Source organism: Amyelois transitella, chromosome 15 (assembly GCF_032362555.1).
Source record: "Amyelois transitella isolate CPQ chromosome 15, ilAmyTran1.1, whole genome shotgun sequence".
Taxonomy (NCBI): Eukaryota; Metazoa; Arthropoda; class Insecta; order Lepidoptera; family Pyralidae; genus Amyelois; species Amyelois transitella.
The window spans coordinates 5,303,086-5,320,790 of record NC_083518.1 but is presented as its reverse complement, the minus strand read 5'-3'; the positions used below and the strand labels follow the sequence as shown (position 1 = coordinate 5,320,790).

At 34.2% G+C, this 17,705-nt stretch overlaps 2 protein-coding genes across 3 annotated transcripts in view; both read left to right on the top strand.

The window, feature by feature from the left end:
* LOC106136298 (G-protein coupled receptor moody) overlaps nt 1–2,161 on the top strand; it is a 30,918-nt gene extending 28,757 nt beyond the window's left edge. The window contains exon 9 of one of the 2 annotated variants that reach the window (XM_060948301.1): nt 32–2,161. In XM_060948301.1, coding sequence (XP_060804284.1) covers nt 32–405 — 374 coding nt within the window. In that variant the 3' untranslated portion in view covers nt 406–2,161. Of the gene's footprint in view, nt 1–29 lie in introns of both variants that reach the window. The other variant, XM_013336795.2, reaches the window with a different exon arrangement.
* A 1,548-nt stretch (nt 2,162–3,709) lies between these two features.
* LOC106136343 (zinc finger CCCH domain-containing protein 14) lies at nt 3,710–12,036 on the top strand. The gene is made up of 12 exons (XM_013336868.2): nt 3,710–3,953; nt 4,526–4,568; nt 5,286–5,453; nt 5,569–6,227; nt 6,401–6,636; nt 7,095–7,232; nt 8,339–8,477; nt 8,918–9,096; nt 9,558–9,695; nt 10,315–10,901; nt 11,363–11,548; nt 11,758–12,036. Exons 1-12 carry the CDS (start codon nt 3,915–3,917, stop codon nt 11,964–11,966), a joined length of 2,721 nt encoding a protein of 906 aa, XP_013192322.2. The 5' UTR covers nt 3,710–3,914; the 3' UTR covers nt 11,967–12,036.
* The last annotated feature ends 5,669 nt before the right edge of the window (nt 12,037–17,705 follow it).

The window sequence follows — 17,705 nt, the reverse complement described above, 5'->3', positions numbered from 1 at the left end:
GACAATTAACTAGTAACTCTTCTTTTTAGAGAAATGGAACGAGCGTCACGGGTACAGTTACAGCAACACACGAACGGCGCTCAGCCAAGTATCACTGGGGGAGTCGAGAGCAGACCCTCGGGCCTCCCTCCCCCCCACCGGCCTCGGAAGGTAGAAGCCCACATACTGAAGAAAATGGGGCCCACCGACCCTAAAACCATGTCTTTGAAGACATCCAACCCTATAAATGAATCTCAAAGAAATATGGGACCAAAATCTATATCACTGCAGCACATCACTTCTTCAGGATCAACTCAGTCTACTCCAAAAAGTGGATTCAGATCAGGGTCGACACACAGTGTCGGAAAAGTCACCAGATTTCAATTAGATATAGTAGAGAAGGAAAACAGAAAGACTAAAATGTAGCGGCTTGTCGCTCGTTAGTAAGACTAGCATTTTAAAAGTAATAAGAAGACTATTTTATACCAAAAAGTATTTTATATGAAAAGCTAAAAGCTTGAGTAGATACTATAAGATATTTTTTATATGAGCTGAGTCATATTAATGTAATATGATAATCAAATACATAATGCAATTAAGTATTGTCTTCATAATTGCCCAAAGAGATTCCAAAACACTTAATTATTTTCTTATAATACCTTTAGCCTGTGAATACCTAATAACCAGAAATGACGTAGGTGTATTGTAAAAATATAAAGAAAAATAGATCTTATTAGTAGCCATTGTTGACTCTGTCGAAAAAATGTCTTTCTTTACATAATATTCCATGACTTTTTGCATGTAATATGCAAAACCTACCTAAAAAAAATGACGATACATCTGTAAAATATACTTACTTACGGTGGGCTTAAGAGATAGCTGTGCCACCTCGCCTTGAATTATGTATGGAAGATGGCCCAGGTATCTCCTGAGCCATGTGTACCAAGGCTATTTATTAAGTGTCAAATTTAATATAGGTAAGAAAATTTTATTGACTCAGTTTGCTTTAAAAATCCCAATGCACTTCTACTTACTTCCATGAAATTTTACATTTAAGTTAGTTATTGAACAGTCCGTCCTAGTAACGAGCGATAAGTGCGCAGATAATTGTAAATATGTAGCTATTAAATTTATTTAAAACAGGTGCCTTTATTGTCATATTTTAGTATTAGATCTAAAGGTTGTAAAAAATATATAATAATACCTAAGAGAAATATAATATTCAAAGAAAACTGCCTGTAAATTTTAATATACATATTTGTAAATGTACCGGCCTTTGTTTTGGCAAGTACCTGCATTTGATATATATTATCTATTTAAAGAATCGGTTTAAAGTTTTTAAACATGCCTACTCATAATATACATTCCGGTTGTATTTATAATTAGGTAAGTGTAGCTAAAGCAAAAACTAATCGTGTATGAAAATAAGCAAGCAATTTTTTCAAATTATGTTTATGTAAGTAGGTACCACTTTTCTTCCAACTTACAAGGCTTTTCAATTTACTATTGTAAACATTCCATAATTTTTAACAGAAGAAGGTTGAAACCGAAGATAGATTCGAGCAATTCAAGCGCAAGATGCACACTTGTTTCTACTCTTTTCATTAGTGCTTTAATTTTATATCCTGTCTCATAGGTATACTGGCCTCAAAAGGTATCTTAAGTGTGGTAGGCACAAACCTACCCAGGTACATATCACCGAAAAATCACCTATCTTTATGAAAAATAATCGTGTCAAGTGTAATTTTGCCCTTTTCCTAACTTTCCTCGGCCGACATTATTGGTAGATTTTAATGATGAAGTTTAATAAGCATATCAATGAAATAGTTGTAAAAAGTGTCTAGATATTAAACTCTATTCCGCCATACAATTTGAAGATAGAAAAGCACCCCTTCGATATATCTGCAATACGAAGGTTGTATAATTTTCTACGTGGCCTCGTTGGTACGCGCGAATCTATTTTTGTGAGTATGATAATTTTTAAAGGCCAGTATGAGTGTTTTATTAGGCATTGCTATATAAGTCTGTGTACTCTCTCTCGAATTTTAAGAAGCAGTATTTTATTTTACTAAGTAAAATAAAATAAAATTTCGAATCATCAAATGCCATAATAAATTTAAGACTATAAAAATTTATTTTATAACAATTAGATAATATAATAATAAAAAATGTTTTAAGTGTGAACATGCTATTTATTTTATATTTAAACTGTTGACATTAAAGTTTGTTTTATTATAAGTTCAGAAATCAATCATGTTTATTATTTCATCTAGATAATCCCGTATACCTACCTACTTATGACTTTCCTAAGAGGTAGTATCTACTCTTAGGGCAAAATGGAACAAATAAGTTCATTTCATCCAGTGAATATCGTTGAAGGCAAAAAAAGGACTAAACAAGTACGTAAAAAGCATATTCATCATGAACCTGGAGGTAGTCCCAGTTATAAAGACATCTCACATATCCGTGACACGCAGCTCTTGCATTCTAGGGTCACAATGACACCGCACCTCATGCCACTTTGCTCGAGTCGCTGTTTTGCAGGACTTGACACCGCAGTCGATATTTCAGGACGCACGAAGTTACACATCGCAAGTTTAAAAGTCAAGGTCAAAGAAAAGTAGTATAGTATCATTCTTAAAACTCAAGAATCTACTCAAAACGAAATATCCACCTGGACCGATTCTGTTGTTTTTGGGACATATACCTTTTCTTGCCCTCGTTACCTATGTTACCTTTTGCGCCAAATAATGATTTTTCTTTCTTTTTTTTCTTAACCTATTACCAAATCTCACTTTCAGTAGGTACCTACATAGATTACAGACAAAATCTTCAGGAGTAGGTAATATAAGTTTATTGTTGAAATAACCGCGGAAGCGAAGCCCCGCGTAGAATGTTATTTAAAAAAAAACCAGGCAAATGCAAGTCACACTCGTGCACGAAGGGTTCCGTACCATCATCACGTTTGTTACTTAAATATATAATTTTAATGGTCACGTTCTCGTTGTTAATTAAAATCGACCAAAAAATTATGGGTATACTTAAGTACTTAATTACTTTATTGTTATTTGATTTTAAGGTATGTTCTTACATACTACACAAGTAAATATTCTGTGAAAATTTTAAGCGTATACCTACCAGTTACCGTTATTAATATTAAAAAAATACAAAAAAACACCCTTGATACGTATTTTTTTTAATTTTTATGTTTGTTGTTACAGCAGCATATTATAATTTGTGCTTTTTAGCTATCACGGTATATGAGATTCAGCCTAGTGTTAGACTGACGGACGGACAGACAGAGAAAGCTTAGTAATAGGGCCCCGTTTTTACCTTTTAGGAAATGAATCCTAAATAGAAGTGGAGTTATTGTACCAGCACAAGTCTTTTTATTTATTTAATAGGTACTTATTAAATAAATAAAAAAACTTATTGGGCCCCAGGCATTCCCAACCAACAAAATTTAAAAATAACAAGCAGATAATTGTTGGTGTCAATTTGAGAAAAAAATAAAGTTATTTTAAAAGCTGTGTAAAATTCTGTGCTATGAAGATAATACAAACAAACAAAAAAAAAATTATTATTTTTAAATCTGTGGGAAAGATGTAGTTTCTGCCTACTCCTCCAAAGAAATCACACCTCCGAGAAAGAGGTGTGATTTCTTTATATCAATGCCATTTATGTCAGTGTCAATTGATGTCATGTCATGTCAGACAGATTTCATAAGTAATTCAAGACGAGTAAATGTACACACAATGTCGGGATCGGGATACCAAATTAATATTGTTTTAGTGGTTTGGTGAACATTTCTAGAGATATGTGTTTTTATAGATCTTAATATATTTTAATGAAAGTATATAAGTGTAATTTTAATCTCCTTAGAGTTTAAAGTAATTTTTAGTTACGTTGCTTCCTGCATTATTGTTGTTTCCAAAATGGATGATGTCGGCAGTGAAATTGGTCAGAAAATGCGGGTAAATATACTGTACTTCCATTTATTTATCTCTTTTAAACACTTAAATATCTTAATATAACATGTGTACAAAACAAGGCGAAAGATTCGTTAAAATTACCAACACAATTTTCATTCGTAATTGTATTCTCTTGTTAGTTGTGCATAGTTTTTGTAAAAGTGCTTCTCATTATTCCAGCACTAAGTGGCGTGTTGAACTGAAGTTAAAATGTGTAGTAATTAACTCCCATTTATTCAGTATTTTGTTGCTTTATGGCTGCACCTTTTCAACAACCAAAACAACCTACCATTGTATTTTAGAAAATTAATTTCACAATAAATACAAATATAGAAGGATTGTACCAAGTGGCTACATCTTCTACTTGATCATTTCTTGTATTAATTTAGTCACCACTGCTAGAATAAAATGTTCTCTACCAACAAACTATATTTGACCATTACATCAGCAGGAGGTTGCTTTATTAAAAGATGTGTTTATACAAATAAATTGTGTACACAAATATTGGATGGTTTTTGAACATTTTGTAAACTGTCTGTATTATAATATTTCTCATTAAATTCTACTTATTTCAGTCGGCCATTAAGGCCAAGCTGACAGAATTGGGCTGTTACGTTGGTAAGTACTAATCAATTTTGTTATTTATGATACCAATATTTAAAGTTTTATGTTCACCATTCTTTTGTACACCTATTTTTTCTTCTTCCTTCTGGCTTTAGTCCTGGTTATATCCTCACCTCTCTGGAGAAGAGTATCCCTCACTGAAAGAGCATCAGTTAGTATTCAAATTGATGTACATAACTTTGAAAATAGTAATGGTATATGGCCAAGGCGCAATTTGAATTTGTGCCTTTCTGTGCGTCACAACAAACAACCTTACCAATTCAACCACTGATTCTCGAACAATCAACACAATGTTTTAAACACCTGTTTTTTATGGAATATAAAATATTGTCATATTGAAAGGCCTGATGGCTAATAATTCTAGATATATGATTAACACCATTAAATAGATGTTGCAGTCCATAATTATAAGTACTACTACTTCCAAAGCGCAATATTAACCTTAACTCTCTCATCTGACAAAACATTTGTAATTATGTTGCAATAATTCAATTGCGTTTTAAATGATTTAGTCTTTATTTAGGAGAAACTTCATGCTTGATTTGTTTAAGTGTTGATAATTTTCTAATTGTCTGAATTTGTGAGAATTACAAGAACTTTTGTATATAAATTGACTTTTAAATACCTTACATTTATAGAACAGTTTAGTTCATGAATCTAACTAATTTGTCAAAGAAATCTCAAGTGAAAAATGAGAAATTGTGTGTACAGATGATGAGCTCCCTGACTATGTTATGGTGATGGTGGCCAACAAGAGGACTCGGGCTCAGATGGAGGATGACCTCCAGCTGTTCCTCGGAGACAACACTGAGCTGTTCGTCAATTGGCTCCATCAGGTGTTGAAGAAACTACAAGAAGTCACCGTTACTGCTCCACTCAGTATGTATTTTGTTTAAATCATCATGAGAACTTTTCAATGCTCTCTAGGTTGCATATTTGTCTGTTTTATACTTTTTGTATGTTTTTCATTTGTTGCAATTTGTTTCTTTTGCAGAAACCGTTGAGAAAGAGAAAAGCAAAGAGCGATCAATATCCAAAGAACGCAAGTCTAAAGAAAAAAAGGATAAGAGCAAAAAAGGTGAAACTGTTAAGAAATCTAAAAAGAAGGATAAGGAGAAAAGTCACAAAAAGAAAGAAGACAAAAAGATACACAAAAGCAAGAAAAAGAGTAAACAACATGAAATGATTCGACCTAATATCCCTCCACTATTGATGAATATGGAGAAAGAATCTGAACCTTCAATTACTGATGTTTTTGCTGGTCAAATTCTCAAAAATCATGGAATAAGTTTAGATGTTCTGAAAGATGAAATAAAAATTGTTGATAAAAAGCCTATCTTAAAAGAAATTAAGAGGCCAATACTACCTATAATAGATCCAGCAACTATATCATCGCAGATTGAGCCTGCATCCTCACAGTTTTCAGAAGTGGAGGTTGCTCAGGGTGAGCCTACACGCAAAACAAGTGTATCATCGACAGGAGCGCCACGAGAAGAACAAATTAAGGAAATTAATGAAATAGAAGCTAAAATCCAAGGGCTAAAGCAGAAATTAACAGAACAATTAGATTCAATGTCGGACGATGAAGATTTCTTGAATATTAGGACAGAAGCTGAGGAGTTAATGAACGATTTTGCTGAGGATGTTTTTCAGGTAGTTAAAAATATTTTAATTTTGTTTTTAACAAGCTTAACAACAATATGAAAATAAAAAGATATCACTGCTTACTCCTGTATTAAGTGAAAAAATTTGTTTTGTCAAAGATCTTTCACAAAACAATTTTTGAATCATAAAGCTCATTATATTAATATTCATATAACTTTCAGGAAATATCATCGAATGCGCCAGTCGCTACTCCCCCACTAGTCACCCAAAAATCCAAGTCCCCTTCTCCACCCAAAATCATAGAAGTCTCTAAACCTAAACCCCTAGATCCCATAGAAACATTACCACAAATAGAGCTGAAATTACCCAAGAGACCTATTCGAGAACGCCTGGGTGCCAGAGATGACAAGAAGACTGCGGAGAAAAAGGAAACTAAACGGATAGAAAGTCCTGAAAGGTAAATTCAAATCATACAATTTTTTATGATACAATGAAGATGAATATAGTTTATTTGTGTGTAGCTCCTGATTGGAACTGCCTCATTAGCTGTTGAGGTGTTTGTCAATGACCCAAAGGTCCTAGATTATTTTTTTAAATTCAATTATGGATTACACAAGTTGAAGCACCTGAAAAAAAAAAACAAATAGAAGTCTATGTATATACTGCAAAGCTAATAATATGTAAAATTGCTTCCGTTATAAAGTGGATCCTCATAAAAGTAATACTACCAAAAACAATAAAGAATTTTATTACGAGTCTTGTTTCTGACAAAACTTTAAATATTTACCATCAATATGCCATATACCCATTAGGTGTACGGCCTTCTGATGTCAAAAATATAAAGAAAACAAAACATCTTTCTGATTAAAGTTTAAAATGATAAAAATGTTATTTCTATCCCAATATTCCTTGCAGGCTTACACCAGAAAGAGAACCAGAGTTTCGGCCACAGAAATCGGCTAAGAGTCGCCTCAGTGATCCTCCGGAGAAAAGGGCTTCCATATCAGATGATAACACTTCAGACAAGTCGGAATCCAAAAGGATTACTTCAAAGTAAGTCTAAATATTTTAAACACCATCAATGTTTGTTTTTGAGATCATCATTTTAAAATGTAGATAGGTCGAAAACTAGCTTTACTATTGCCATTTTCATATACATATAAGCAATCTCTTCCATAATAAATAAACTACATACATACATAAACTATAAATATAAACTAACATAGATAAATAAAATAAATAAATACATAGTTATATACATACCTACCTTTATAAAATAGCTTGATTAAAATGAATATTATTATGAACAAAGTTATGATGACTCTCTTCAAGTACGTTTTAAAGGAACTGTTTTATTGTTTGTCAGTTGCGTATGTCAACGGGTATGGCATTTCACAGACGAACGGCCTGAACTCTTAAAGGATTGAGAGTAGGCTGCAGTCATATTAAAAAGAATATTGAGGCGAAGAGCATTTAGACTACGGGAAGTGTGACTGTTATTCTGATGCAAAAGGTGAAGCGCATGAAAAATACAGAAAAAAGCAGTGTGAGAATGTGATAGTTACCCTACTCTAAGGTACCCTAGCCTTAAAGTTTAATGTAACATCACTTGTGTGCAAATCCATACATTTCAGAAAAATATAAAACTACAGAAGAAGTTGGGAAGTACTCGTAAACTCCTTTTTTATACCGCATCTCAATTTGAAGTTTATTGACGTCTTTACTATTGCATAGAAAACTGCGTGCGTTATATAACGAGGACGCATTATTCCTATACTTTCACAGGAAGACATTTATATAATATGGAAATCCCTGGTTATCCCATGAATGCGAATATTCCAGAGAGCTACGTTAAGCTCTCTGGAATATTCGCACCTTCGGTGCAACAAAGTCACAAATAGCCAAAATTGCAAAAACGAACTAAGTATGCCAAATTGTTTTTGAATCATACTTTTACTTGGGGCGACAAAAACAACCGCAAAAGTAAACAATTAATATTGCAGATGTTAAACCTACTATAAATAATAATCCAGAAATGAACAAATACATGAGAAAAAAAAATTAAAAGTCTTCTGTCCTGTAAAATTTAAAAAAAGAGTTGTTGTGACTTTGTTGCATTCGGTGCAATATGTTTGCAGTAATAAATACATTTGTATCAGGGTGTCAGTGCTGGAGAGCCGGGCGCGCCGCGCGGCGTGCGCGAGCGTGGTGCGCGTGCGGCCGCGGCCGCGCGTGGGCGCGCCCGCCTCCAGCCTGCTGCTGCGCGCGGTCGCGGACGCGCACAAGAGTCTGCTCAATGTGAGTAAACCTATTTTTCTTACAAGTTAAATATATTAATCACGAGTGGTATACACGCTTTGCAGGGTAAACAGAGCAAATAGTCTTGTAAAGACTGGAAGGCCTTGTTCATCTGTATGGCTTTATGTATGACAAGTAACAAAGTGATTAAATCGAAGATCTGATCATTTCAATAACCTAAAATCAAGGAATTGATAATTTCAGAGTTGTAGTGCAAAAAGGGTGCGGGCCAATTACTTAAAAAATTAAGTTGATCTGGATGGAATCTTACGCTTCCACGACTCTCCAAACAGTAAATATTAAAAGTGATATCAAAATACTCTTACATCTTTGCGAGCTCTTAACCGCTTTAGGTTCGGATATCCTCTGAGAAAAGTAACGATTCAAGTGGGTCAATATACTATTGACTACACTGTACCATTATTTGTAACTTTTTTCAGATTCCACCAAAAGTAGAATCTGAGCCTCCGAAGGTGAAGCGAGCACTAGTTCTGCCAATGCGGCGATGTGTGGACGCGCAAAAGATCGTGATACAGGTGCCAGGGGCGGACATACAGACAGACAACAATAGCGACAACATCAGCTTGGAAGTGGACAGCGAAGACGACAAGAGCTCGAAGTGAGTTTGTTTTTGCAAATCAAATATATTTTTATTGGTTTCAATTAGTTCAAGGTATAATAAGTTTATAATGATTTCATCTCTTGCTGTGCCAAATATCATCAAAATTAATTCAGTAGTTTTGTGTTCATTCATTTAATTACATACACAAATATTTTCTATTACTAAAATATATTAAAACTCGGTGTTATAATGAACAAAAACTTTAAATCATAATGAAAAATTCTCTGAAGTATATCCTGTAATACTGTAGTTTTGTACGCCCGCGGTTCTGCCAGCGTACAAAATAATCTCGCTTATTTCCGTTCCCGCTGGAATTCGGAAAATCCTCTCTTAGTACACATAAAATCCACATACTAAATTTAAAAATCTCTTAACCCATTTGAGCTTTTCATTGATCAATCAGTTAGTTAGTAAGCTCTTTTATATATTCCGGTTTGATTTATTACATAATGTTTTAGAGTGACAAGCGAGACTGATAAAGAAGAATACGTCCCGTCTCCAATAACGAAGAAGTTCATCAATAACGAGTACGTCCCATCCCGGCGGCCGGAGAGGACGTCTTGTCGGAAAGATGACACGCTCATCATAGAGACACTGTAAGTCCATTTATTTAAACTTTTTTAACCCTTAAAATTACAACATGTCCTCGAAATTATGTCGAAAAAGCAAGCTCAACCAATAAAAAATTGTCACACACGTTTAGTGCTACTGTGTACTTACTTTCGCCCACGGCTAATTTCCAGAAATAAAAGGTCTGCAACTCCTGAAAAGTTTCAAATCTGCTCAAAATAAGTAGTTTTTCATTTTAGTTGTTATAAGTAAGATAAGTTTAAATCTTTTCTCATTTCAAATCAAATAATTTATTTGCTTAAATGTGGTTACAAAGTTTCTAGGGCATTTGCATTTCCAAAATCTTTCCTTTAGCATTGTACCTAGCCCAAGAAAGTCATATCTTTTATTTATTTAGCTAGTTTATAAATTTTGTTGAAATTTTTATTGCTATGTTAAATATTAATATGTATTTACTGTTTATTCGCAAGCATTGCCATTTATGTTATTAATAGCAATAGCAATATAATATCTGATCATTTACTAATTATGCGACAGTTAACTAATTACAAAGGTGAAAATACAATTATTATGCTTAATGTCTAATTGGTTAATGTTCTACAGTATCGTTCAATGCATTTTTGTAACCGTCACTATTTGTGTTAGGAACATTCACAACCCAACAGTCGATAAGGACAAGAACACGCAGTTCATCGTCACTATGGACGGCTTTGATCCCAACGCTTTCCTAGCCAAGAAACTTTTAACAGAAGGTCTCATAAACGACGAGGAAGAATTGAAAGAATTAAAAAATAAATCGAAGGAATCTTCTTTTGTAAAAACTAAAGAAAAAGATAAACCTAAAGAAAATACTCAAGAGACTGACAAAAACAATGAGAAATCTAGTCCAAACCAGAAGAAGCGAGCCAGTGACGTAAGTGATGACAGTGGAACTCAAGTGATTATTAACACACAAGAGAAAGAAACGCGGAAATGTGATATAAAAGAGGAAAAAGATAGAGTTGTAGAGAAAAGGAAAATTAATATTAAAGTGGAAAAGGATGATAGTCCGGTCAAGAGGCGGAAAGCGTCGCCAATAGTGTTTGATGTGGGCAAGAAAGAGAAAGAAAAGGAGGCGGAGAAAGAAGAAAGAGTAGAGAGAACAAGAGAGCGGACTGAGAGTGCAAGCAGTGACAACCATGTGGTAGTGACCACGACTGGCAGCTCACATAAATATGATTCGTTGCCGCCATGTAAGTTTCTTTCTTTTGTAATTTACAAAGATTTTTCCGCCTTAGAAGTATTAAAATTGATGTACAAGACTTTTTCTTATAACATTTTTCAATACGCGTTTGGAATTTATCGTTAAGTAGAATTAAGAATTTCTTGTGAAAATACCATATAGAAATCTGAAATTTCAATAGGTTATTAATTATTTTAGAATTTGGTTTTAATATTAGGCTAAATGGTATTTGAGTAAGTTTGTGTTATTATGAAAAGATTATTTATTTGTTGAAAGAAAATGTCAGTTGAAAAAAAAATAAGATTTTCACTACAAATGCTTAACTACCTTCTCCTAGTCGACTTACCGGACAAATTTACTTTTAACCCTCTTAATATTCTCGACTTACACGTTCATAGTTTCGGCTACACGTTGTCACCCGTCTAGCTGTAACGCATCATACATGTTCATGGTTATTGTTTGTATGTTCAGTATCGACGGCGGTGCCTCAAGGGGATCGCAAGCCGGCGTGGTGCCGCTCGTTCCCGCTGTGCCGCTACGGGCCGCAGTGCGCGTTCCAGCACCCGCGCTGCAAGTTCGCGGCCGCCTGCACGCGGCGGGGCTGCGCGTACTCGCACAATCTCAACGCGCCCACCTCGCCCACCACACCGGTATTAGGTGAGTTTACATTGTATTTTCGCCTATATCAAGTTGCTATTCGCTGCAAGTTCATAGCTGCACCGTTGCGTGTACTCGCACGATCTCAAGAACAACATCTCCATTCGATAAGATAGTTTAATTTTTTTGCATAGAATACTTACTGCCTTTTATGACACAAAGTATCGCAAAACCTGCACTCCAACGCTAATTGTCATATTTTGTTACAGCCTCTCACGTGGTCCCAGCAGCGAACTACAAAACCATATCTCCGGCAGCCCTGCCCAGTGTTTGCAAGTTCTACCCGAACTGCGTCAACCCGGCATGTCACTTCTACCACCCTAAACCGTGCCGCTATGGAAAAGCTTGCCTTAACAAATTAGAATGTAATTTCTATCACAGCGATCTCCCGATATCAAAATATCGCTATCCTGTATAAGTATTATAGAAGCTACTTTATTGATATAGTCATAGTTTTATGTAGAATAATATAATTATTCAACAAAATATGAATCGCATTTTATTTTTGCTTCCGTAGTTATCATGATTTGAGGGCATTATTTAAGCTATAATGCACAAAAACTACCCTATCTGCACTATCAGAATCATGTAAGATCAATCATACCTATAAAAAGATTTGATAATGATGATTTTAGATCTTAGCTTGAATTTAAGTCCGTCTATTCAAAAAGTCTTAAGTATTAATGCACAACTTTTTTTCCCCAAAATATCCCACAACTGCCACTTGAGATAGTGGCAGTTGTGGGATATTTTTATATTTTGCCATTAAGGCCATCCAATTAAGCAGAGCGTATGGTGGCAGAACTTAGATATGTCAAACTTTTCAGTTATGTACGTGATGGAGCACTAGATTAAGTAAATGGTCACTGAGTCTGATTATAACGTACTTTATATCGGCAATGTGAAAATGACTCCTATTTAAATCCACGATGTGAAAATGACTCCTATTAAGATCCACGTGTTCTTATTAAAATGTGCGAATTTATGGATCATTTTTAATTCAATTCAAGGCTAAGTTTAATCACCCATTCTGGCTGAATTATAATGAGTACAACTTATGTAACATTGTTAAGATTATGATACAAAAACTATTAGATTTTGTTAAGTTTTTTATGAATTAATTATAAAATATAAAAAATCATTCTTTGGAACACACGGACGAAAAAAATATTCTCGACGATATTTTGTCATATAAATAAATACTAAGTGGATAAAGTTCCAAGACCCAGGCCAATCATCAAAGTTTGTTTTTCATCATGACCTGACCGGGGCCAGGTTCGGTGCCCGTTCACAACCTCTGCCCCAAACAGGCCAAACATCAAATCGAGTTCAAGGTTTGGATTTTGTTCGGATTGGTCCGAACAATTTTGAAAGGAATGTGATTTCCAACTGTTAAATAATTTTTGTCGTATTGTACCAAAAAGATATATACCTACCTATCCAATGTAAGGTCACATAAATATTACCTAATTAAATATTTAATGGTAGTTACTTTTGTTCATAACATTGAATATTCTCGTAGGTATGTTAAAAATCAAGAAAAAACATCCCGATAATAGGTATACCTATTGACGGAAAGTAGTATGAACTTCCAAAGGGAGCAAGGTGATTTGAATAATTAAAACTAAATTATTGTTGATGGCCAGTTCATTTCCCAACATACCATAGGAATTTTTCACACATTAATCGAATTACTATTTTTATTTATAGATGCTTGATTGATGTAAGTGCGCCTAGATTCTAGATTAAATGAAGTTTCATCGTTTTCTTGTAGCTCCGTCCACCTAAAATTGAAATACCCGTATTTTCAGTTCCCTTGGAATTTTCAGAAAAGGTAACTGTTTTTTTTTTCAAAATCAGACAGCATCTGTAATATAATGGATTGCACTCTGTCAAGCAGAAGTTAGAACTATAAATAAAATTGTTAAATTTCGCAGCAAATAAAGAAGCTAATCCTCAAACTACTTTGTTTAAGTCAATCTCTATCTTCGAGATTGACTTAACCAAAGTAATAAAGTTACAACTAAATCGTACCCAACCTTTAACCGAAGTAATCATCCACTTATCCCGACATCCCGTAACACATCCATTGCAACAAGTGCGTAATGGATCGCACCCAACACTGTGGGCCTTCCTGTTTTGTCCTGTTAGTATCCCAATCTGTAGTGTCGGTAGTTGGTGCGTATAGTATTTTTTTTTATCCAGCTTAAAAATATTTTCAGGACTATTTTTCTTAAGTCAAATTATTTTTGAACTTACCTATATTAATAGATTGATATCTACCCACAACAAGAAAATAAGGAGATTAACAAGAAAGGACAGAATTTTATATGCCTAAGGTAAGGTTGTGATTTTGTTATATTTTAATAAACATTTTATAATGTGTCATGGGTCTAATTAAATTAATTCAAGAATTGGCACGTCTATAAGTATATCGAATTATTCCAGCCCTAGACGCCTTCTAATCCAACTACCTAGCCTATACCTAATTGGATTAGACGGCTTTCTTTTTACACACAAAAAATGTATCCCTCAATGCACTTCATTTATTCTCTCTTGTTCTTTAACATACCAAAGTCCTCAAATCCATCTATTAAGGGGACTTGTACAATCCTAAACTGTTAGAGACCACTTATTCGTGGCACCCGAGAATGCTCGGTATCCATCCTGTATTCGTCTTCAATCCTCTATTGTGTTGGAAGCCCGAGGTGCCCTTTTGACCATGATCCTGGATCCATATTCGATAATGGTAAAACCTAAACAAGATCAATGTGCATATTTCCTTTGTTGCCTTTACTACATCTGTGGCAAAAGAGATGTAAGTAAGTCACTAACTGTGACGACCAGTCTTTTTCTTAAATGTCGGAAAACCCAAAAAGTTAGCATTTATAGCATAATTATTACCATTCTCTCTAATTATTATCAGTCATGATACCTACCTAGCCTTTCATTTGCTATCATGAACATCTTAGGAGGTACTTCCTACTTATGTTAGTATCGAAAAGTAGGTACTTACGACCGTGTGGGCAATATAGGCTGTATTATAAATCAATGTATTGTAATAAATTAATCTATTAGAACAGTTATCTTCTATCAGACGACCTTCCATATTATTACGACAAAATATAACGTATCTCTGAACAATAGAGTTTGTTATCGCATTGTACCAACTCATTGATGACAGTACTGGCTTCCTGAGAAAGCAGACATTTTTGACATGTCAATGTCAAGAACTGCACGCAGAGACTTCTGAATTTAAATTTTGCAAAAGGAGTTGCAAAATTATTTACTGCTTGTTGCACCTGCAAAAGTCCGTTTTAGGAACATTGGCTATGAATGTTTTTGACCAAGACCGAAAAGATGGATGTTCTATGTTAGGTATCTCAAGATGCATCAAACGCAGTTATTTGATGAAAATCTCTGTAGTGTTTTCAGAGTTATACATTTTCTTGACCCTTATAAAAGAAAAGAAGTTTTGAAACATAAAGTACCTATTGCGAATATGCTAAAGTGGAGCTTCAACTGAAAGTATTTAAAATTTGTCTTGAATATTAGTTCAGAACCGTTCAAAAGTTTTTGGATTGGAATCTGGGGGTGAAGTCGAAGGCAAAATACTGTTGAATAACTGATTCCAGTAAAGTTTTTCCAATTAAGTCTTTCAAAACGAAAACATTTCCATTTTTCACGAAGATACGGTGCCACTAGATATCAATAGAAACTGTTGGTTAGAATTCAAAAGTATGTAGTATATTCAAAAGTAAGTAGTATAACTAACTATCTAGGTTATTTAGTGCATTTATAACTGTTTGTGAACTACTTATTTGTAACTTTCATATACATAAATGGTTTAACTGTAACTGACTGATCGATTTCTAAAACTAAGAGATACATAATGGAAAGAAATTTTTACAAAGCTATAAAATCATAATGGTTTTTTTTAAGAATTACCTAATAAATTGTATTAATTGCATCTATCAAAGAGTTACTGTTTTGTATTTTAGCTTTTCATGTTTTCCTGGAGTACCTAACTATAAAACTGCCGCACATTTTATGCCTACAAAATACTATTAAGAACCTGAGATGCAATTCGAGATTCAAAGAATGATCAAAGAACTTCGTACAAAATTAACGGGTAAAATGTATCTATAAGGTAGGTAGCAGAATTTTCTACACGTGTACAGCAACACATGATCCGTATAACAGGGAGGGTAGAGGCTGGGACGCCCACTGTGTTTCGTTATTCAAAACCTTATTCAGAGCATGAAGGGGTTACCCCCTTCAGCCCCACTAGCATAGAGCTAAAAAACAAAATGGAGGAGTACTGGGTTATTACATTATTATTACCTTTACTCATTGTTATCGTCACTTTAGTTAATTATATCCACGCTCAGCTCAGACATAATGATGTAATTCTTCCACATTTGGGCTTTTGGAGCGTATAGAAGCGTATAAACTTTGGAATTCTTTTAGGCGATGGGCTAGACACCTGATACTATTTAAATCTCAATTCCATCATTTAAGCTATGCAGCTGAACGTGGCCTGACAGTATTATCTGTTTGCTCTGTCTTCACCGCAAGGGATAAATACGTAATCCATTTTGAAAATAAATTAAAAGAAAGCTTTAATATAACCTACTCAAACTGTTTCATACATCAATGTTCACTCATTTCTGTTCGTCTCTGAGCAAAACGCTCGGTCGAGCGCAGTGAAAACATTGCTACTGTTTGCATTTCAGATGCAGGTTTATCTTTCCCGTGCTAGCTAGCTATTCTGTATTATATTCATTTATTTACTTTTATAAAGACACTCTTTGTATTTCAATCGAGATTAAAGTATTATATACTAATCAGGTAGGTGTACTTAAAAAATTAAGGTACTCAAAATTCAAAATTTTCCTAATCATTTTGCCTAACAGTTGAAAGAACTAAGTTCCAACAATGCTGTGAACGAGTAAGTGACCACTTAAAGGGTTTTTGTTATTTGTACAGTCAACAACATAGATATGTTGTTCCTTTTTTACACAAACCAAAACCATAAGGGAATCGGATATTTCGGCCGTTGACTGTTTCTGCCTATAGTACCTATCTAGGTACCCTACTAGGTACTACTATTTACTGGCTTGTAATACAAATATTCTATATCTGAGGAAGCATATGCCAATGATATCTATTTAGTTACATAGTAACTAGAATACAGACCTTAGGTATCTTTCCACTAATTACTATAAAATGATTATTCCGTCTCAGTAACCACAAATCACAAACCAAGGAGCGTATAATACAACTACGTCAGAGGTCTGCAGAAATTACTTCCACGAAGAAAGAATCTTTTTTTTTCTAATATCTTACGTCCGCGGGTCTGTCCGCGTACCTATAGCGGAAAATTCCATCATTGTTCAATCCCGCGGGAACTTTGGGAAACCCTCCCTCAGTGCACCCTTAACACACGAAAGGCGAATTTGAAAGCAGTTTGGACTGGGCGGAGAAATGTCAGTCAATCTGTCAGAAAGTGTATTTATAGGAAGATATAATTTTGTATGTCTTTAAAGAACCTACTATTAATAATTCAATGGTAGGTACTTAATAGGTATGTGTTCATAAACGTTTAGCACATTATTCAAATTCTCAAGTTCAAGATCGATCATCTAGATTTGACCTTAAACTTGGGTATTTCATTCACATGAGCGCACTGTTTAGAAAAATCAGATTTTTATGCGATATTTATACGTAAATTAAGAAATAAAAAGTGGAGCGCAGTATTATGCATACATTTATCATAGTATGTCAATACATAACGGTAACAATTTACCGTGAATGAGCATGTCTTGAAAATATTTTTAATTATGTATATGCTTGCTATGCTCCTATTTCTGTGATTTCTTATTATTATTTTTTTTATGATTACGTACTTTTTGTGAATTGATCCGAACCACAAATAAAGTCTATTATGGAAAAATATTGAAATTAAAGATGATTTGCTGACATTTAGCTTGTGTGTATTAATTTCATCGATTAAAATGGTTACTTAGACAAAATTTGTTACTGAGACGCAAATTTGGCGTAGCGCCGTGTAGCATCTCGTAGCGCCTCAATTTCCCGGTCGTAGCATAGCAAAGAAAATGTCAAATTTATTATTCGGTTGACAAGCTAATTTACA

Excerpts from the sequence above, each read along its gene's own strand:
- LOC106136343 (XM_013336868.2), top strand. The coding sequence starts at position 3,915 with ATGGATGATGTCGGCAGTGAAATTGGTCAGAAAATGCGG. Across the intron at positions 7,233-8,338 it reads TCCAAAAGGATTACTTCAAA|GGTGTCAGTGCTGGAGAGCC; the intron begins GTAAGTCTAAAT and ends CATTTGTATCAG. Across the intron at positions 9,696-10,314 it reads ACGCTCATCATAGAGACACT|GAACATTCACAACCCAACAG; the intron begins GTAAGTCCATTT and ends TATTTGTGTTAG.